The sequence below is a fragment of the Triturus cristatus genome, chromosome 2_2, assembly GCF_964204655.1.
Source record: "Triturus cristatus chromosome 2_2, aTriCri1.1, whole genome shotgun sequence".
NCBI classification, from domain to species: domain Eukaryota; kingdom Metazoa; phylum Chordata; class Amphibia; order Caudata; family Salamandridae; genus Triturus; species Triturus cristatus.
The window spans coordinates 785,434,881-785,456,396 of NC_140582.1; the positions used below are offsets into that span (position 1 = coordinate 785,434,881).

Here is a 21,516-nt window from a genome sequence, read left to right on the forward strand (position 1 = left end):
AAATAATTGAAAAACTGGTGAATTTCCAACTTTTGGACTGTCTGGAAAAAGTTGCTGCAGCCTAGTCAATCAGGGATCTGCCCTGTCACAGTATGGAGATAGCGCTACTAGAAATATCTGACCATATCAAGTGGTCCCTGGTTTAGGGTAAAAATGCAGCTTTATTCTTCTCAACCTATCAGCTGCATTTGATACTGACCCTCACACGATTCTTTTCCAACACCTCGCCACCCTGGGGGTGGAATGCCTGATGTGGGACTAGTTAAAGTCATTCCTGGACTCCAGAGGGCAGTGGGTGTGGGTAGCGCCTTTACCTCTGAAGTTAAAGCAATGAAGCATGGTGTCCCCCAATGCTGTTCCTGGAGCCCTACACTATTTAATGTTTTCATGTCACCACTGATCCCATTAGTGGAGTCATTTGGTTGTAAAACCATTTCTTATGCGGATGACACCCAACTGCTTTTCACTTTTGAGGGACCTCAGTCCTTGGTTGAAATAACTTAAGGATTGCATGCTTGCAGTCTTTGACTGGATGCAGACCAGCCAGCCAAAGTGTAATGCAGATAAAACTGAAATTCTACTTTTTGGCTCCCATTCGAAAAACTGGTGGGAAGATATTTGGACCACCTCCCATCCCCGTCCCAACCACCCCCAGCCCCACTCCCCCATCTCCGGTAGCATAAAATGCAGGAGTTAAATTGGACAATCAACTTTCCATGCAACCCCAGATTTCTGTGGTGGTAGGGACAGTGTTTTAGGCTGCTTCGTACTCTTAGGAAACTCTTATTTGTATCTTTTGCCTTTGCACTGTAAGAGGAGTGTGATTCAAGTGTCAATTACATCTCTACTGGACCACTCCAACACCCTCTATCTTGGGGTATCTGACACTCTGCTAAGTTGACTGCAGGTGGTTCAGAATGCTGCTGCCTGGCCCATCCTGCGTTTGCCTTCTCGGTCTTCGATCTCTCCATTCTTAAAATTTCCGGCATTGGTTGCCTTCCCATATGGTAGCGTCTCAGGACAGCCCGGACTATGTTACACAGGGGTTCCTGTCCTATTGCCCTACTAGATTGAATATGCTACTTACCAGTATGCATCTGTTCTTGGCATGTAGGGCTGCTGACATTCATATCTGTGCATAGATCGCCGCCTAGTGTTGGGTCCGGATGATTGCACATTGTTGTCCTGGAAGAGTCTTCGAAGTATTACGAGATAGGTGGCTCCTCCCCTGGACTACAGTGCGCATGGGCATCCTCTCCATCCTTAGATTGTTTTTCGCCATTGTGGCAGTGATGGAGTAGATACAGTAAGTGATGACCATGCTATACAGTAATTCTGAGTGCTGCAGCCACTACAGGCGCCGGGGAGGAGGATGGGCGATATGAATGTCAGCAGCCCTACATGCCAAGAACAGATGCATACTGGTAAGTAGCATATTCAGTTCGAGGCATGTGGGCTGCTGAATTCAGATCTGTGCATAGATTATATAGCAGTCCCTCCATTAGCGGCGGCTGCCCGTGCCAGCTGCAGCAGTCTGAAAAAGAGTTTTGAGAACAGCCTGTCCTACAGCTGCCTGCTGTTTTGAGTGTACATCTACACAGTAGTGTTTGGTAAATGTATGTATAGTGGACCATGTGGCTGCTCTACATATTTCCTGTAAAGGAATGATTCCTAGGAAAGCCATGGACGCCCCTAACTTTCGTGTTGAGTGGGCTCGTGGGGGAATCGTTAATGTGCGTTTAGCTTTTTGATAGCAAATTTGAATACATTTAACGATCCATCTGGCTATCCCTGCTTTGGAAATGGCGTTGCCCTTGTGTTGTGGAGAAAAGGCAACGAAAAGTTGTTTTGTTTTCCAAAAATCCTTTGTTCTGTCTATATAGTACATGAGGGCCCTCTTTATATCTAGTGTATGGAGCATTCTCTCTGCGACATTTTGTGGATTTGGAAAGAAAACAGGCAGTTCAATAGTCTGATTGATGTGGAACTGCGATATCACTTTAGGCATGAATTTGGGGTTGGTACGTAGTACAACTCTGTTTGCGTGAACCTGTATGAATGGCTCTTGAATGGTTAGTGCCTGGAGTTCACTAACTCTTCTTAACGAAGTGATTGCCACTAAGAAAGCTACTTTCCAGGTGAGGAATTGAATCTCACATGAATGGAGAGGTTCAAAAGGTGGACCCATTAATCTGGTGAGGACCACATCGAGGTTCCACACTGGTGCCGGAGGGTGTCTTGGGGGAATCACTCGTTTGAGTCCCTCTAAGAAGGCTTTGATGGCAGGCACTCTGAATAAAGAGAGGTGGCAGGTTTAGGTAGCCAAACTCTAAGACTTCAGGAGCCAGATTGCCAGGTTCAGCTGTTGCAGATCTGGGTGCTGAATTTCGCCATGGTTCTGTGTTAAAAGTGCGGGTGTGATCCGCAGCCTTTGATGCGGCACCACGGAAAGTTCTGGAAAGGTGGTGTACCATGGTTGGCGTGCCCATGTTGGAGCAACTAGGATGAGTGTTAGTGAGTGTTGTTGCAGTTTGCGTGCCACTAGCGGTATTAATGGCGCTGGGGGAAAAGCGTACGCAAATCTGCCTGACCAGTTCATCCATATCGCATTGCCCTGCGACTGTGGGTGCGGGAACCTGGCGGCAAAGTTTCGGCATTTTGCGTTTTCCCTTGTGGCGAATAGGTCTATCTCTGGATGACCCCACTGTTGGAAGTACGGTTTGAGTACTGATGGATGTAGCTCCCACTCGTGCATTTGGTGGCTGTGTCTGCTGAGCAGATCCGCCATCTGGTTGTCTTTGCCTGGGAGGTGTTCCGCCATGAGGAACATGTTCCTTTGAATGGCCCACTTCCACATGCTCTGAGCCAGATGAGACAACTGTGGAGAGTGTGTTCCTCCCTGCTTATGTATGTAGTACATGGCAGTCATGTTGTCCGTCCGGATCAACACGACTTTGTTGCATAAGTGTACTTTGAATGCCTTCATGGCTAGGAAGATTGCCATCAGTTCCAGAAGGTTGATGTGCATCTTCTTTTGCTGTGTCGTCCATAGTCCCTGCACTGTGTAATTGAGTACATGAGCTCCCCATCCCTGGAGAGAGGCGTCCGCCGTCAGTATTATTTGCGGAACAGGCTCTTGGAACGGTCGGCCCTTGCAAAGGTTTTGTGGATTCCACCAATGCAGAGAGTTGTATGCCCGACCGCTCACCAACACTAGGTCTGTTAATTGTCCTTGAGCCTGATTCCATTGACGTGCCAAGGACTCCTGAAGCGGGCGCATATGTAGTCTCGCGTGCGGGACTATGAAAATGCAGGAGGCCATCATGCCTATCAACTGCATGAACACTCGCACTGGAAGGGAGTGTTGAGGTTGAACTTTGTGATCAGCAGTTGCATGCTGTTGATCCTCACTAAATTTGGCTGAGCTGTGGCTGTCAGAGTGTTTATGGTCGCGCCCAGGTACTGGCGTACGTGTGCGGGTTGAAGATGTGATTTTGGGTAATTTAGTGAGAATCCTAGACTGTGAAGAATGTGAATGGTGAGGGACATGTGGCTGGCACATTGCTGGGCTGACTTTGCCTGAACAAGCCAGTCGTCCAGGTAAGGGAAGACGTGAATGTGCTGTCTCCGTAGATGTGCAGCCACTGTTGCTAGGCACTTGGTAAAGACCCTGGGTGCCATTGTTACTCCGAAGGGGAGAACTGTGAACTGATAATGGTGATCCTGAATAGTGAACCTGAGATATTTTCTGTGCGATGGGTTTATGGGTATGTGGAAATACGCATCTTTCAAATCCAGTGTGGCTAGGAAGTCTCCCTGACTGAGTAACGGTAGAACCTGCTGTAGGGTGAGCATATGGAAATGCTCTGACAGAATGTAGTGGTTGAGGGGTCTCAGGTCTAGTATAGGTCTGAGAGATCCGTCCTTTTTTGGGATTAAGAAGTACAGAGAGTACACCCCTGTCCCTTGTTGGTTTACGGGCACAACTTCTATTGCACCTTTTTGCAGCATACTTAGTACTTCCTGCTGCAATAATGCCAAGTGCTCTACAGACATAGGACGGTGCTTTGGCGGTATGTTGGGTGGAGTGGACGTTAATTCTAGACAGTAACCGTACTGGATAATTTCCCTGACCCACCTGTCTGTGGTGATGGACTTCCAGACTGACAGGAACTGTTGGAGTCTCCCCCCGACAGGTGTTATGTGGTCGGGGGGCAGGGAGAAGGCGTCACTGTTTGTTTTTGGGGGAGGACCTGGTGTTGCCATACCCACGACTTTGGTGCTGGATCCACGATATCCACCTCTATTGTTTTTATCATAGGTACTTTGCGTACCCCCTTTATTGTACTGCTGCTGGGACCCCTGACCTCTAGCTGCTCCTCTATTCCCGGGGCGACGAAAGGAGCCACTCCGAAAGTGCTGCGACTGCAGAGCCCCCATTGATTTTGCAGTTTCAGTGTCTTTTTTAATTTTTTCGAGGGTAGTGTCAACCTCGGGGCCAAATAAAAAGTCTGGGTTGACCGGTTGATTTAAGATATTGTTCTGAATTTGAGGTTTGAAGCCTGAGATTTTTAACCATGCGTGCCTCCTCAACATTACGCTTGTGTTGATCGCCCTTGTTGCAGTGTCGGCTGCATCCAGTGCGCATTTGATGGGCGCATTTGTAAGGAGTTGTCCCTCTCTGATAAGGAGCTCTGCTGCCTCTTTGTATTCATCTGGCAAGTGTTGTAGCAGTGATTCTAGTGTGTCATAGTGTGACCTATCATAATGGGCCAGGAGTGCCTGGGTGTTGGCAATGCGCCAGATGTTTGCCGCTTGCGCTGCTATCCTTTTGCCTGATGTCTCCAGCACTTTGGACTCTTTGTCGGGGGGAGGAGCATCACCCGTTGTTTGTGAATGTGCTCGTTTGCGAGCATTAGCAACAACCATGGAGTCCAATGGTAACTGACCCTTAATGTACATAGGGTCTCCGGGTGCAGGCTTGTATTTTTTTTCGATTCTGGGGTTCAACACCCGTGCCCTGGTTGTTTCTTTAAAAATGTCTTTTGCAGGTTTCAGAACTCCCTTCAACATTGGCAGAGTTTTGACGGTTTTCTCAGAGGAGGCGAATGTGTCCACTAAGAAATCTTCCTCTACAGTGTCAGAATGGAGTTCCACTCCATGATTGGCAGCAGCCCGTTCTATGAGGGCATTAAAGGCAGCAGTGTCCTCTGTGGGAGATGTCTTTATATTATAAAGCTGCGTGTCAGGAGTATCTGGTGCGTTACCCTGGTCGGTGGGGTCATCCCATGCCTGATCTGGGTCTTGCATGTGATCATCAGGATCGATATCCACCGGGTAGGTGGTATCATCCCCTATATAGTCCTCTCCGGCGTCTGCCTCTGAATGCGTAGGAGAAAAAGACGGTGGGTCCTGAAGGAAGGGTTGAAAGGTTTCATGAAGCACTGGTGCAGAACCTGCCGGCAGTTTTTGTTTCAAAGGAATCTTGTATGAGTCCAAACCCTTCTCTGGTGTGATTTTCTGCTTGCGGAGCATCAGCCTACCAGTGTCGGCGTCGATAAAGTGTGCCTGTGAAGGCTCGATATCGATTTGTCCAGTGGATAGTGTCTGTGTTTGGTGGACACATGTCCGAATTTCGAACATTTTCGGTGCCTTGGGCGGCGGCAATCCAAATGTGATGTGCGCCGGCGCCGAGTGTGCTTTTGCGGCCTTGTGCGTTTCGGGACCCGACGTAGGTTGGAGGGTTGCCCGGTCCCTGATGCATTGCAACGAAGCTGAGACCTGTTGCAAGGTGAACACAGATGGCGCTTTGGAACCGATAGGCACCTTGGAGGCAGGCGTCGAAGCGGTATCCGATTTATTCCCAGTCTTTGGGTCGTCGATCCGAAGGTGGGTATCGACGCTCCTTGGAGCCGATGATTTGGCAGGCGCCGCACCCTTTGATGTCGACGCAGACGGATCGACCACCTTGACCTTGGTGGGTTGGGCCGTAATCTTCGGTGCCATAGGCCGAGGCGCCTTGTGGGGACCGAGGGCCTTCTTCTTTGGCTCGGCGCCGGAACCCGTCGTGGTGAGCTCGGCACCGAAATCTCTTTTGGTGTGTTCGGTGCCGATGACCTATGCCGGCGTCGAAGGAGTGGAGGGCTTCGAGGCCTTCGATCCGATCGCAACCAGTTTCACTTTCGGTTTCGATGTAACCGGTGCGACGGACGGTTTCGGTTTCACTGAAGGAAATCCAGTCGTCTTCGATATTAATGGCTCCTGTGAAATGTTCGAGGCCGGGCCTTGAGGCGGGGCCGAAGAACTGTGCGACTGATCTTGGGTAAGGCCCGCAGGTGATCCCTCGACCTGAGCCTTATGACGACTTTGTCTCTCGGCCTCCGTATCGACGGGTTGGCCTAGCTCTTCACTGGAGCTATCTTCCTCGGCCCCAAGGGCCTCATTGTAGTCTCCTACCTCGTCGACGACGTCTTCGTCCTCGAAGATCACCTCATCATCGTCTTCCGATCGGGATTCATGTTCGGAAGCGTGGCTGGAGTCTATGTCTTCTACGCTCTCGGCTCGCGCCGATTGCTGTGCCTCCAATCTCGCTGCCCGTCGATTCCGCAGAGTCTTCTTCGAGCGGAACCGGGCGCAGGCCATACATTTCGACTCATCATGATCCGGTGAGAGACATTTGTTGCACACCGGATGGACATCGACGTGTGGGTATTTTGCATGGCATAAAGGACATCTCTTGAAAGGAGTCCTCGATTCCATCGTCGAGCGGTTATCGATGTTCGGACCGAAGCGGATCCGAAAAGCGTGAAGAAGGTACTAAAACACAAAATAAACTGGTCGATACCGAACGCGAGCAATACCGACGAGATCTAAAGGCCTTTTGGCCTTAAACTAAAGTTTCCGAACTTGAGCTAAGATAAGCACATCCGAACCCAATGGCGGAAAAAAACAATCTGAGGATGGAGAGGATGCCCATGCGCACTGTAGTCCAGGGGAGGAGCCACCTATCTCGTAATACTTCGAAGACTCTTCCAGGACAACAATGTGCAATCATCCGGACCCAACACTAGGCGGCGATCTATGCACAGATATGAATTCAGCAGCCCACATGCCTCGAACCACAGTGTTTGGCATTTACCAGTTTGATGGTAATGCCTCGCATTAAACGTAAGAAGAAGGGAGGTAACGCGTTCTCGTTCTTAGGGGCTAAAACCTGGAATCAGCTCTCGTGGGACCTTCGGATGCTTCCTTTGGATGAAATCTTCTGAAAGAAACTGAAAACTTGGCTTTTCTCCTCCACTGATTAGGATTTCGGTGTTTTTAGTGGGTACTTGTACTCCAGAGCCGGGACGATACTGAGTAGCTGTGTGCTTTACAAAACAGCATAATTAATTAATTAATTCATTCAAGTGGGTTGTCGGAACTGATATTTCGAGGCTCCGCCATCCAACTCTACCAAGATTTATCTCTTGTCACCCTGAACACATGCAATGACTTCAGGCCAATTACTGACTTCCTACAAGAACACAACATCAAATACCAGTAGGGCCACCCATTTAATCTCAGTGTTCAATTAAATGGAAAGCCGTGATATGTACGCTCGCTCTCAGAAGTCAGGGCGATGCTAGGCCTACCCAAGGAATTGGAATCAGAGGTCCCAGCCCAGGCATGCATGCTAGCACTGAACATTGCCCAGAATGGCAAACCATATGGAATAAGGAGAACAAGTTAGACCCTATTGGCCTTTTGGTTGTTTTTACACTGTATCCTTTTTTGATTATGATTTTGCATGGTTGGGGGGTTTGATGGTTAATTCAAAGAATATTGGGAAATTTGGTCTGTTGGTTTAAGGTACAAGCAGAGGAATATGTTACAACCTCCAATGTCACATGACGATAAGCGCCCCTTATACATGGAAACGCCTCCCACTGAATATACAGGCTGAAACTTCCTAAACAAATGACACCAGTAATCGAGATATCTCTTGCAACACAACCCTAATATCATATTTCTCCTGGAAACACACCTTCTTTATAAAATACTAACAGCACATGCAACACTCTAAGTACTCTCACCAAAATTGCGCTTCCAACCCTAGCAAAACCGCGGGTGTGGCCATCTTATCACACCCCACAATGGACAAAAACCCATATCAATTGGCAGAGATGCGGGTTGTCACTCAATAAAACAGAAAATCCAGGTGGGAAAGGAGACGCTGATGATGCTAAATTTATACCCCCAAGACACTTATATCCAGGGGGATACTACAGCGGAGGATATTTTAACATCACATGGGACCTGGACAGAAATAGAAACCTAAACTCCTATCAAGGTACGAGGCAATTTCGCCTCTCCTTAATAATAAGAGACCACTGAACTGGTTCTTGTTGATAGATGGTACCACCTGCACCCCAACCTTAGGGACTAATCGTGCTATTTTTATGTATGCACGCTAACTTCTGCATTTATCACTCACTCCCTGCTTAACACTGGCCGTGGCCTCATTCTTAGATATATTGATATTAGGGCACACACACCTGAAACTTATCTGCAATGAGAGGCTTTGTCAACCTGGGGCCTGCCCTAATGAAGGTTGAACATGCAAATACAGAGCCCCAGATAACACCACAATCATGCATTTGATCTTTTTTTTCACTGTTCCATTTTGGTGTGTTTTTTCAGGGGTGTTGGGAGGAGGATAGGGAGGTCATACTTTTCATTTTGCATTGAATATTGTACTATCGCCTATAACACATGCATGACATTTACTAGCAAGCATCATGCCAACACTCAATTCTGCGTGGATAACGGTGATGACTTAATGAAAAACTGTTATAGTCACTTTGATGAAACTTCTCAATAAAAAGATTTGACACAAAAATAAGATTCTTACATTTAGTTTCTCGAGTGGCTGTCCTAGTGAGTAAATGACATAAGATTGAAGATGATCACCATATTTCTGTTTAGCAACTTTTTTCTCAGCTTCCAGACAAGGTATTTTTAATCGGGAAAGCGTAGCAAGGAGATGGTGGAAATTCTCCAACATCACTACATCCCTAGGTGTCTTCTGGCTTTCATTGGCAACTTTTTCCACTTAGAAACAAAAAAAAAAGAAGTAAACATTAATGGAAAGTACAACCAACTACTTAATTTTACTTCAAATTCAATAAAGATAATCCAGTGATGAATGCATACTTTTAACATCAGTTTGCCAGTATTTTACAAATTATCAATACACTCCACTACTCAACAGTGAAGTGTAGAACTAGACAATGTTGACCCCTTCCAATAGATAGGGTAAATAAAATAAGACACAAAAAAGTCAAATGGCGTTAAATCCCTCTGGGTCACAGATACAATCTCAACCGAAAGCCTTTGGCTAATTGCTAATTTTGTAACCACCTGGGATCTCGTGGCACTTGGCACACGGAAGGGGCACCAATGTTGCAGAAGGACTGTGATATTTCTGGCTCAGGTAAGCAGCAAAAAGAAATCACCCTCCAATTACATATCAATAAGGGCTATCGAACCAAACACAAATGGGGTTGCTAATGGTTGGAAATGCTACAAGTGGGCATAGTCACAGTTGGGCTGTACATTCACCTTTCATTTCAAGTGAACCAGTAAAAACTGGTCTTGGTCAATACTTTGGATCTCATTTGTGTAGAAAAATGAGAAGATACTAATTACTGGGATCTAAGCATTTTTTCAAACTTTAAAGGCCTTTATCTTCAAAATAGCTGGATGTGGTCACACGTTACCAGTGGCAGGGGCATATATTGGTAATAGAAACACGGTAGGGTGACAAAAAAACCCGAACCTCAGTAATTCAAGAACTGTAAGTCAATTAATGGTTAAGGCAATCTACTTCGGTACCAAATGCACCCAAGTGTCTTTGGTGCAAGAAAGAACCCTGGTAAATCTCTCCAGCCCAACAACAAGAATTGTAGGCACTCCAGGAAGTCAATAGTTGCAAAAGGGACTTCTCACAACCACATTCCTTGTCCAACACCACCATACGTCTCCTTTAAAATCCTCATCCAATCAGAAAGTAGATTGGAATTTCTCAACTCTGGGTCCTCAGAAGCAGAGCTACCAACTTCAAAGATACTGGATTGTGATGAAATACAATATCTTATATTTAGGATATTGGCTTATGATAGAAGGCTTATGTATGAGACAGGATAGTGATGATGCTGGACTGAGTAACCTCAATTTACTGGAGCTTTGCCTTTTGTACTTGAGCTGTCCACTAAAGCAGTTTTTCCATTTTAAAAGATCATTTGATAACAAACACATCTCAGTCCAGAGAACCTATGCCCAGAAAGCGTGGGAAAAACTGGACATCCTGGGGGGGTTCTAAGGCAATGTCTCTCTCTTTCTCCAGAACTAATAAGTTGTCTTGGAACTATCAAGCACAATTAGCACACACTTCTAATATATGACATGAATTAAGGATTAACCATTCAGCTTTGTTTTCTGGACGTCAAATTGGGGCTTTAGAACCTTTCTGTCCATAGTTCCTGACACACCTACCTGCATATTGCATAACATGACCTTCCACAACTAACCTATTCTAACACGATTGAACTGCCTTCGAGAGAATGCTTTCCAAAACAAATTATGATAATACCTTGTTTTTTTAAGTGCATTATGCCCTGGGTTGTGGCCTTACACTGCTGAACATAAGAGATCAAAATATTATTCAACTTAATGCCACTCATTTTATAAAAAATCAGTAGGATGAGCGGCCAAGCGGAGTGGGCTCTGATTGGAACAGGTCATATTAAGGTTACAAAGTTCTCTACATTAGATATTCAGTCCACTTAGCTATTCTTTCACTAAATTACATTTCGCTCAAAGAGAGGATACATCCAAATGGAACAGTGTGACCAGGTCCTCAAAATCCCTAAAAAGGCAATTTTCTCTCTGAAGAACATATGTAAGTCTTGGTGTCAAAGACATCACTGAGGGGCTTCCTGTTTCATAGGACAAAACAATGAGAATAAGAATTTTCTTTTTATAAATTTCTATGCCCCTACTATGGTGGTTCAGCCCCAAAAAAGAAAAGCTTTTGCATTTGTATTTCAAGATTGAGGAATTTACAGTAACTATTGAAAAAGATCATTTGCTAAGCCAAATGTTGGAATAATTAAATCACAGTTCAGTATCAAATTAGACAGATCTGTAGAGACATAATATTCAGGGACATCCTCTGTCTACACTGCGCTTAGCAGTGTATAGCTAATCACTTGATATTTATGGTCAAACACGAAACTGTCGGAGTTAACATAGACCATTCATTTTTTTTATAACTTTTTATTGCAATGTGCTCAGCAAACAATATGTCAAGTACACATTTCAATATGGATCTTCTCATCATACCATTAATTTCTCTTTGTTCATTACAGAAGGTAACATTCACCATTGGAGCACCACTCCCTTCCCTTACAGACCCCTGTAGGCCAGCCAGAACACCCAAATCTTCTCCCATGTTTGTGAGCACCCTCTTAGACCATTATTTTAAAGCACCTGTTCAAGTTGAGATGTAAGATGAGAGTTGTGTCTTACATGTAAAGAACATTACTAAGTATTTAAGAATAATTTGATAAGGAGAACGTTTGTCTTTCCAGGTTATTCAAAATAAATATATATAAATTCAATGGGAAGAAGAGGGACTAGCTTAATTTCAATATCTGATTGATAAAGCTGTGATGATCTTGCTAGATAACATTTAAAAAATGCACTTTGGCCAAACCATTCTTTAAATATTAAGGTCTGACTACAGGCATTAGCTGGCTCTAATGCACAGAGTATACATAGAGGGCTTTGGATATGCCCTATCATGCCACTGGCTTGTTTGGGTGAGTCTCCTTTAGGCCCTGGCTCCATGTGTTTTCCGACTAGATTTGTACAAGCCCACAAAATTAAATTTTTGCTGCTACACTTCTTATTTTGTAACCAGTAGACAAAGTAATTCTCAGACAATGATGCACAGCAAAAATAAGTTACCACGCTCATCAATGAACGAGCATGCAGCTTCGTATTATAAGGAGAATGCTCTTATCTATTATGGCTCCCACATGAATCTGGTGAATAGATGAGAAAATTCTCTTTGTAATGCAGTGAGATGGTTTGCTGCTCTTTCAATGAAAGCAAAAACAGTTGATGGACAGAATCCAGAACAATGTCATACATTCACCCCAGTACAGAGATCTGGGCCTAAATCCATCGTTCTTTTGCTCACCATGCCATACCAGTTTGAACCCAGCCATATGCAAATCAGTCTTGACCCTGTGCCTCATGGGAACAGTCCAGCCCGAACTGCCAAGCGAGGTCCTCCCTGGATTGGAACCAAGCATCCTAGGACCGGTTTCGGGGTTTCACCCCTCTTCAGCCAGGATAGCTTGATTCCAGTGGCATGGAGAGCACGGGACTCACGTCCAGATCAGTTGACTGGGGGTGAGTGTTTGATTTGCTCAAACGCTCAGTCCATCATCCCCTTTGGTATCGCTTTGTTCGCCCTAAGTTGGCAGGGTATGCCCAGACGTGGATCCCTTGCTCACTTTGCCACTGGATTCAAGATAGCCTGGCTGATGAGGGTAATGAACCCGAAACCGGTCCCAGGATGCTTGTTTCCGGTCCAGGGAAGACATGGCTTGGCAGTTCGGGCTGGACTGTTCCCATGAGGCACAGGGTCAGACTGATTTGCATATGGCCATGTCTGAACTGGGGTGGTGGAGTGAGCTAAAGGATGATGATGGATTAAACCCAGATCAGTTGACTGGGGATGAGTGTTTGATTTGCTCAAACGCTCCTTCCATCATCCCCTTTGGTATAGCTTTGCTCTTTCAATGAAAAGCAGTATAGTTTTTTCTTTATTTCCTGTGTCTCACTTGTAATAAAAACAAAGTAGTCCAGCTGTATTTTATCCTCTGCCCTGGCAGGAGATTGTGTGGTATGTCAACATTTCATCTCCTGTGCCATATCAGCTCTCTTGCAACATGAGTTTCTGTGGACATTAGCACCCAGGTCTGTCACAAGGCAGAGCATTAGCGAGTCCAACCAGAGCATCTAAAAGCAATAAAGTACTGGCAGATTTGGCACTACAGCAGGACATCTGTCAGTCTTCAGTGCCAAAAGAATCCTTGGTCTGCCACTCATTCATGGATATGGCAGATTGCTGGCGCCTAAAATGAAAAAGTGCTGAGAACCCCGGTATTTTCAGGCATGCATTAATTGTACATAAGTTCACAATACATAGCTGTAAGTTGTAAACAACCACATTGATGTTAATGGTGAGTCTGGTGACTGAGGTGCAGCCTGCCACTTGCTTTGGTTAGCTTGTGTGATGATCACCATGCGAATGCTGGCAAAACCGATATGAATGGCTTATAACTAAAAATGCAAACCAGTTTTATTGGTTAAGGTAATACTTACTTATGATTCATATGAACATTTCCATGGAACAATTTGCAAATTAGAAAATTAATGAAATGCAGCAAGGAAGAAGAGCTTCTTATTGGACAAAAAATTATTGATAAATGGGGCATGGATGTTTATGGTACAAGCTATGAAACGGACTGTAAATAAATTGGACACAGTGCAAAAATGTTTACAGCCTTGGGGGACTATTCATCATCTGTTCAGTGATCACGGGTCCCAATGGTATGATGGGCTGACTACATTCCAATCAAGGCTGTTTTATCACCCATCCATGAAACTGCCATGGCTCATTATCTAGGTTTGCATTAGGAGTAACACACTAGCTACACCTCTGTATAAACTATCTTACTTCTGACAGCAAGAAAAAAGAAACAACTGGACATGAACAAGATGGAAAAAAAAGAATAAAGTCAGGTAGCTGGTAGCATGCGTCTCCCATGAGTTGAAAATTTATTGTTTCCAAGAGATACATTTCTAAAACATTTCCAATGTGGAAAGTAGATTTCAAAAGAACGATCTAGATGGTACACATTTCACAACTTGATGTTCAATAATAGCTGACATACTCTGCAAGCTTAGCCTTTCAGGAAATTACATTTTAGGGTCAATGTCATGTTTCAAATTGGCAACTGTGAATGTATCTGCCAAACCCACAAGATTCTGCACTAGACAACACAGACAGGTTTTCTGGTGCAACAACCAAACTGGTAACCATCAACAAATATGGGTGTCAGGTGTGCCATAGAGTTACCAGACACCTCTTATTTCTTCTATAAATATATCTTTTAGACATGTCCAACATGGTAAAAATACGTCCAGCAGTGAAACATCCTAATATGGAATGAAATATATATATATATATATATATATATATATATATAGAATATGCTACTTACCAGTATGCATCTGTTCTTGGCATGTAAAGCTGCAGATCTACACACTTTTGCATAGATCGCCATCTGGGGTTGGGCCCGGATGATTGCAGTTTGTTTTTCCTCTTGGAAAGTCTTTGGAAGTCACAAGGTTGGTGACTCCTCCTTTGGATGGTATTGCGCATGGGCTTCGGCTCCATCCTCAGATTGTTTTTCGCCAGCAGGGAAAGATGGAGCGTAGTAATAACAGTGAAGAAACCCATGTGTGTATCTAAATAAGATAAACTGGAACAGATACGGGTAGCCGGGGAGGCGGGTGGGCATGTGTAGATCTGCAGCTCTACATGCCAAGAACAGATGCATACTGGTAAGTAGCATATTCCGTTCGAGGCATATGAGCTGCAGATTACACACTTTTGCATAGACTATATAGCAGTTCCCAAACTTAGCGGCGACCACCGGTATCTGTTGCAGTGGTTTGAAATAATGTTTTGAGTACAGCCTGGCCCACACTAGCTTGTTGCTTAGTTTGCATATCTACACAATAGTGTTTAGTGAAAGTGTACGGTGTTGACCATGTAGCTGCTTTGCAGATATCATCTAATGGGATGTTCCCTAAAAATGCCATGGAAGCCCCTATCTTTCGTGTAGAATGGGCTTTAGGGGGATCGGATAGCGTTCGTTTTGCTTTGTGGTAGCAAATCTGAATGCATTTTACAATCCACCTAGCTATCCCTGATTTTGAGATGGCGTTGCCCTTGTGTGGTGGAGAGAAAGAGACAAACAGTTGTTTGGTCTTGCAGAAAGGTTGTGTTCTCTCGATGTAGTAGAGTAAGGCTCGTTTGACATCTAGTGTGTGCAGAGCCCTTGCTGCAACGGTCTGTGGTTGCGAGAAAAATACTGGTAGTTCTACAGATTGGTTTAGGTGAAAAGGGGAAATGACTTTAGGTAGGAATTTTGGGTTGGTACGGAGAACAACCTTGTTATGATGCATTTGAAGAAAAGGTTCTTGTATGGTAAGTGCTTGTATCTCACTGACCCTTCTAAGGGAAGTGATGGCTACAAGGAAAGCTGTTTTCCATGTTAGGAATTGTAGTTCGCATTTGTGTAAAGGTTCGAAGGGAGGCCCCATTAGCCTTGTGAGAACGATATTTCAGTTCCACACAGGTGAGGGTGGTACTCTGGGGGGAATTATTCTTTTTAGGCCTTCCATGAAGGCTTTAATGGCAGGTACTCTAAAGAGTGATAGATGTTGCCTGTTTTGTAAGTAAGCTGCAATTGCTGCGAGGTGTAGTCGAATGGACGTATAGGCTAGATTGCACCTTTATAGGTGGAGTAAGTAGCCTATGATGTGTTGAATGGACACGTCCAGGGGACTGATGGTGTTGTTATGGCAATAAACAACAAATCGTTTCCACTTGGCAGCGTAGCACGCTCTAGTGGTAGGTCTAGTGGTAGGTCGTCTAGCTTCTCCGATGACGTGCATACAGTCAGGGGAAGATTTAGGTGCCCAAATTCTAGGATTTCAGGAGCCAGATCGCAAGGTTGAGCTGAGCTGGGTCCGGGTGTCTGATCTCTCCATGGTTCTGGATTAGGAGGCATGGTGAGAGGTGTAATTTTTGGTGTGGTACTACAGAGAGTTCCAGCAGCGTGGTGTACCACGGTTGTCTAGCCCACGTTGGAGCTACTAGGATTAGTGTGAGGGAGTGTTGTTTTAGTTTGCGCACCACTAATGGAATGAGTGGGAGAGGCGGAAAAGCGTACGCAAATTTGCCTGACCAGTTCATCCATATCGCATTTCCTTTGGACAATGGGTGTGGGTATCTGGCGGCGAAGCTTGGGCATTTTGTGTTTTCGTGGGAGGCAACGAGGTCTATCTGTGGATGCCCCCACATTTGAAAGAACGGATGAAGAACCTGTGGGTGAAGTTCCCACTCGTGGATTTGTTGTGTCTGTCTGCTGAGCAGATCTGTCACGGTGTTTTGGACTCCTGGGACATGTTGAGCTAGGAGAAAGATTTTGTGGGGAATTGCCCATCTCCATATGCTCTGTGCTAATTGAGAGAGCTGTGGAGAGTGTGTGCCGCCTTGTTTTTGTATATAATACATGGCCGTCATGTTGTCTGTGCGAATGAGGACTGCCTTGCCTGAAATCTGTGTTTGAAAAGATTTTAGGGCTAAAAAGATTGCTAGTAACTCCAGATGGTTGATATGGAGTAACTTTTGCTGAGGCGTCCATGTGCCCTGCACGGTGAGATGTAATAGGTGAGCTCCCCAGCCGGAGAGCGATGCATCCGTTGTTAGTATTATCTGGGGAACCGGCTCCAGGAACGGTCGACCTTTGGAAAGGTTTGTGGTGTTCCACCACTGCAGAGAGCGATGGGTGCGACCGTCTACCAACACCAGATCTGTCAGTTGACCTTGGGCCTGGTTTCACTGGTGCGCTAAGCACTCTTTAAGGGGTCGCATCTGGAGTCTTGCGTGGGGCACTATGAAAATGCAAGAGGTCATCATCCCTATTAGTTGCATGAACACTCGTGCTGGAAGGGAGTGTTGATGTATGAATTTTTGTCGTAAAGCCTGAATGCTTGCAATCCTGGCCAGATTGGGGTAGGCTATCGCTTTTGAGGTGTCTATGGTGGCACTGAGGTATTGTTTTATGTGGGATGGTTGTAGCTGGGACTTTTGGTGGTTCACCGTGAAGCCTAGTTGGTGAAGTAGTTCGACTGTGGTGGAGGTGTGTTGTACACACTGATTGTATGAAGTGGCTTTTATCAGAAAACCGTCTAGGTATGGGAAGACGTGAATGTGCTGTCTTCTCAAGTGTGCCGCCACCACTGCCAGGCACTTGGTGAATACCCGTGGTGCTGTTGTGACTCCGAACGGGAGCACTTTGAATAGGTAGTGTTGTCCGTCCACTACAAATCTGAGGTACTTTCTGTGAGCATGGTGCACTGGAATGTGGAAGTATGCGTCTTTCAAGTCCAGAGTGGTGAGGAAGTCGTTTTGGGAGAGGAGCGGAAGTACCTGCTGAAGCGTTACCATATGAAAATGGTCTGAGTGTATGTATGTGTTTAGGGGCCGGAGATCTAGAATAGGTCGTAGAGTCTCGTCCCTTTTTGGTATGAGAAAATATAGGGCGTAGACCCCCATATTTTGTTGATTGACAGGAACGTGTTCTATTGCCTGTTTTTGTAGGAGGGAGATTACCTCCTGCTTTAGTAATTTTGAATGTTCTTGTGACATTGAGCGTTGCCTGGGTGGAATGTTTGGGGGGGTAGATGTTAGTTCTAGGCAGTAGCCTGACCAAATTATTTGGGTCACCCATTTGTCTGAGGTGATGGTTGCACAGACATGAAGGAAATTTTGGAGTCTGCACCCGACCAGAGTGGAATGGTCTGGGGGGAGCGGGGGGGGAAGTCATTGGGTAGGAGGTGTGGCAGAACGGGCGTTGTTTGTTTTGCCTCTGCCCTTGTTGTTGTTACCCCTGTAGCCGCCTCTTTGGTAACCTTTTGTAAAGGTGGTCTGAGTAGGGGATTTGTATGATGTGGACGCTGTGTCTGAGGAGTAGCCTCTGGATGTACTCCGAAAGGAGGAGCGGCGAAAGGAGCGTCTGGGCGGGTGTGACTGTAAGGCCCCCATGGATTTTGCGGTATCCGTGTCTTTTTTCATTTTTTCTAAGGCCTCATCCACCTTTGGCCCAAATAGATGTTCCTGGTCAAAGGGATGGTTAAGGATTGAGGCTTGTACTTCTGGTTTAAAACCAGATACCCTTAGCCAAATATGGCGACGGAGAAGGACGCTGGTGTTGATGGCCCTGGAGGCTGTCTCTGCTGCATCTAGGGCACAACGTATGGAGGTATTTGTGATTGTTTTACCCTCTTGAATTAACTCGTTGGCCCTAGCTTTATATTTTTCAGGGAGATGGTGCATTCTGCTTTCTAACTCGTCATAATGAGCCCTGTCATATCTGGCCAGTAGTGCCTGAGTGTTTGCTATACGCCATATGTTGGCCGCCTGGGATGCTGTGCGTTTGCCTGATGCATCTAGTAGTTTTGATTCTTTGTCAGGTGGTGGTGCATCACCTGACGCTTGTGAATTTGCCCTTTTACGTGCAGTAGATACTACTAAAGAATCTAGTGGCGCTGGTCCTCTGATGTAGGAGGGATCTGAGGGAGCAGGTTTGTATGTTTTTTCAATACGTGGGTTAATGACTCTGGCTCTAACTGGGTCCTTAAAAACTTCTGTCGCATGCTTTACCACTCCTTTGAGCATGGGCAGTATGGAGGTGGACCTATATGAGGTATCAAATGTGTCTAGGAGGAAATCTTCCTCCACGGGGTCGGTATGCAAGTCCACCCCGTGATAATGTGCCACCCTTTGCAGAAGATGGTTGAACCCTAATGAATCTTCTGGTGGAGATGGCCTAGAAGGGTAAAGATCGTCTTGTGGGACGTTGGGGATATCTGGAATATTGTAATCGTCCCATGGGTCTGGGGATCCTGTAGGGGTGGGGTCCTGTGGCACATCCCCTATATCATGATACGGGTCCCCCTGATCATCATCGTCTGGAGACGGGGTCGGAGAACGATGAGGTGGGCGTGGAGAGGGCGTGGAGGTGGTGAAGGAGGAGGAGGTGGAGGGGGAGGGGGAAGGTATTCTGAATGGAGAGGTAGCAGAGTCCTTCCTCTTTGGAGGTGGAGGTGGAGGCGGAGCAGGCTTCTCCAAATGTCTCTTTTTGGAAGAGAGTGTCAAATGTCCAGTTTTTGGATCCTTGGTGAGAGTTTTTTGCAAGGGATCCGGTGTAAATAGTTCTGAGGTTATTTGGTCCGTTGGCGCCGAAGGCTTCGGGGCCAATGTCTTTTTAGGTTTTTCTGTGCCGGTTTGTTGCTTAGAACCCGGCTTGGGACCCTCCGGTCTCTTGGTCGGCGCCGAGATGGGCTTCGGCTTGGAAGTGCCAGTGCCGGTGGCCTTGTGTGGTTTGGTCGGTACCGAAGATGGCGTCGGTACCGAAGAGCTGGGTTTCGACCCCGTGTGACACGACCTCCCTGCGCAACACACAACCCCCTCCACCTCCCCGCACGACACCACCTCCCTGCACGACATCACCTCCCTGCGCGACACACGACCCCTCCACCTCCCTGCGCGACACACGACCCCTCCACCTCCCTGCGCGACACACGACCACCTCCCCGCGCGACACACGACCCCCTCCACCTCCCCGCGCGACACACGACCCCCTCCACCTCCCCACGCGACACATGACCCTCCCCGCGTGACACATGACCCCCCTCACCTCCCTGCGCGACACATGACCCCCCCCCTCCCCACATGACCTCCCCACGAGACACACGATCTCACCGCGTGACACACGATCCCCCACCTCTCCACACGACCCCTCCACCTCCCCGTGCGACACAATCTCCCTGCACGACACACGATCCCCCACCTCTCCACACGACCTCCCCGCGTGACACATGACCCCCCATCCCCCATCCCACCTCCCCGCGCGACACATTACCTCCCCCCACCTCCTTGCGTGACACATGATCTCCCCCCCTCCTCCCCGCGTGACACATGGCCCTCCCCGCGTGACACATGGCCCTCCCCACGCGACACATGACCCCCCCACCTCCCTGCGCGACACATGACCCCCCCCACCTCCCCGCACAACACATGACCCCCCCTCTCCACATGACCTCCCCACGAGACACACGACCTCCCCACGAGACACACGACCTCCCCGCGCAACACATGACCCCCCCCCACGACACACGACCTCACCGCGTGACACACGATCCCCCACCTCCCCGCGCGACACATGACCCCCCCCCCCCACCTCCCCGTGCAGCACATGACCCCTCCCCGCGTGGCACATGACCCCTCCCCGCGTGACACATGACCCTCCCCACGCAGCACATGACCCTCCCCACGCAGCACATGACCCCTCCCCGCGTGACACACGACCCCCCCACTTCCCCGCGCGACACACGACCACCTCCCCGTGCGACACACGACCCCCCCACCTCCCCGTGCAACACACGACCCAACTCCACCTCCCCGCGCGACACACGACCCAACTCCACCTCCCCGCGCGACACACGACCCAACTCCACCTCCCCGCGCGACACACGACCCCCCCCCGCCCCCCCTCCCTCCCTCCCTCCCTGCGTGGCACACGACCCCCCCACCTCCCCGCATGACACACAGCCCACCCCGCGCGACACACAGCCCACCCCACCTCCCCGCGCGACACACCACCTCCCCCGCGCGACACACCACCTCCCCCGCGCGACACACAGCCCTCCCCGCGCGACACACAGCCCTCCCCGCGCGACACACAGCCCTCCCCGCGCGACACACAGCCCTCCCCGCGCGACACACAGCCCTCCCCGCGCGACACACAGCCCTCCCCCGCGCGACACACAGCCTCCCCCGCGCGACACACAGCCTCCCCCGCGCGACACACAGCCCTCCCCGCGCGACACACAGCCCTCCCCGCGCGACACACAGCCCTCCCCGCGCGACACACAGCCCCCCCCACCTCCCCGCGCGACACACAGCCCACCCCCGCGCGACACACAGCCCTCCCCGCGCGAGACACACACACACAGCCCTCCCCGCGCGACACACGACCCCCCCACCTCCCCGCGCGACACACAGCCCACCCCCGCGCGACACACAGCCCAGCCCGCGCGACACACACACACACACACACACACACAGCCCTCCCCGCGCGACACACACACACACACACACACAGCCCTCCCCGCGCGACACACACACAGCCCTCCCCGCGCGACACACACACAGCCCTCCCCGCGCGACACACACACACACACACACACACACACACACAACACACACACACACACACACACACACACACACACACAGCCCTCCCCCGCGCGACACACACACACAGCCCTCCTCCGCGCGACACACACACACACACAGCCCTCCCCGCGCGACACACACACACACACAGCCCTCCCCGCGCGACACACACACACACACACACACACACACACAGCCCTCCCCCGCGCGACACACACACATACAGCCCTCCCCCCGCGCGACACACACACACACACACACACAGCCCTCCCCCGCGCGACACACACACAGCCCTCCCCGCGCGACACACACACAGCCCTCCCCCGCGCGACACACACACACACACACACACACAGCCCTCC

At 48.3% G+C, this 21,516-nt stretch overlaps 1 protein-coding gene across 14 annotated transcripts in view; it reads right to left on the bottom strand.

The window, feature by feature from the left end:
• Window positions 1-21,516, bottom strand: part of EXOC1 (exocyst complex component 1) — a 330,473-nt gene that overhangs the window by 19,880 nt on the left and 289,077 nt on the right. For all 14 annotated transcript variants that reach the window (XM_085642066.1, XM_085642062.1, XM_085642061.1 and 11 more), the window contains one exon: window positions 8,894-9,093. In XM_085642066.1, the coding sequence (XP_085498192.1) occupies window positions 8,894-9,093 (200 nt within the window). The remainder of the gene's footprint in view (window positions 1-8,893; window positions 9,094-21,516) is intronic.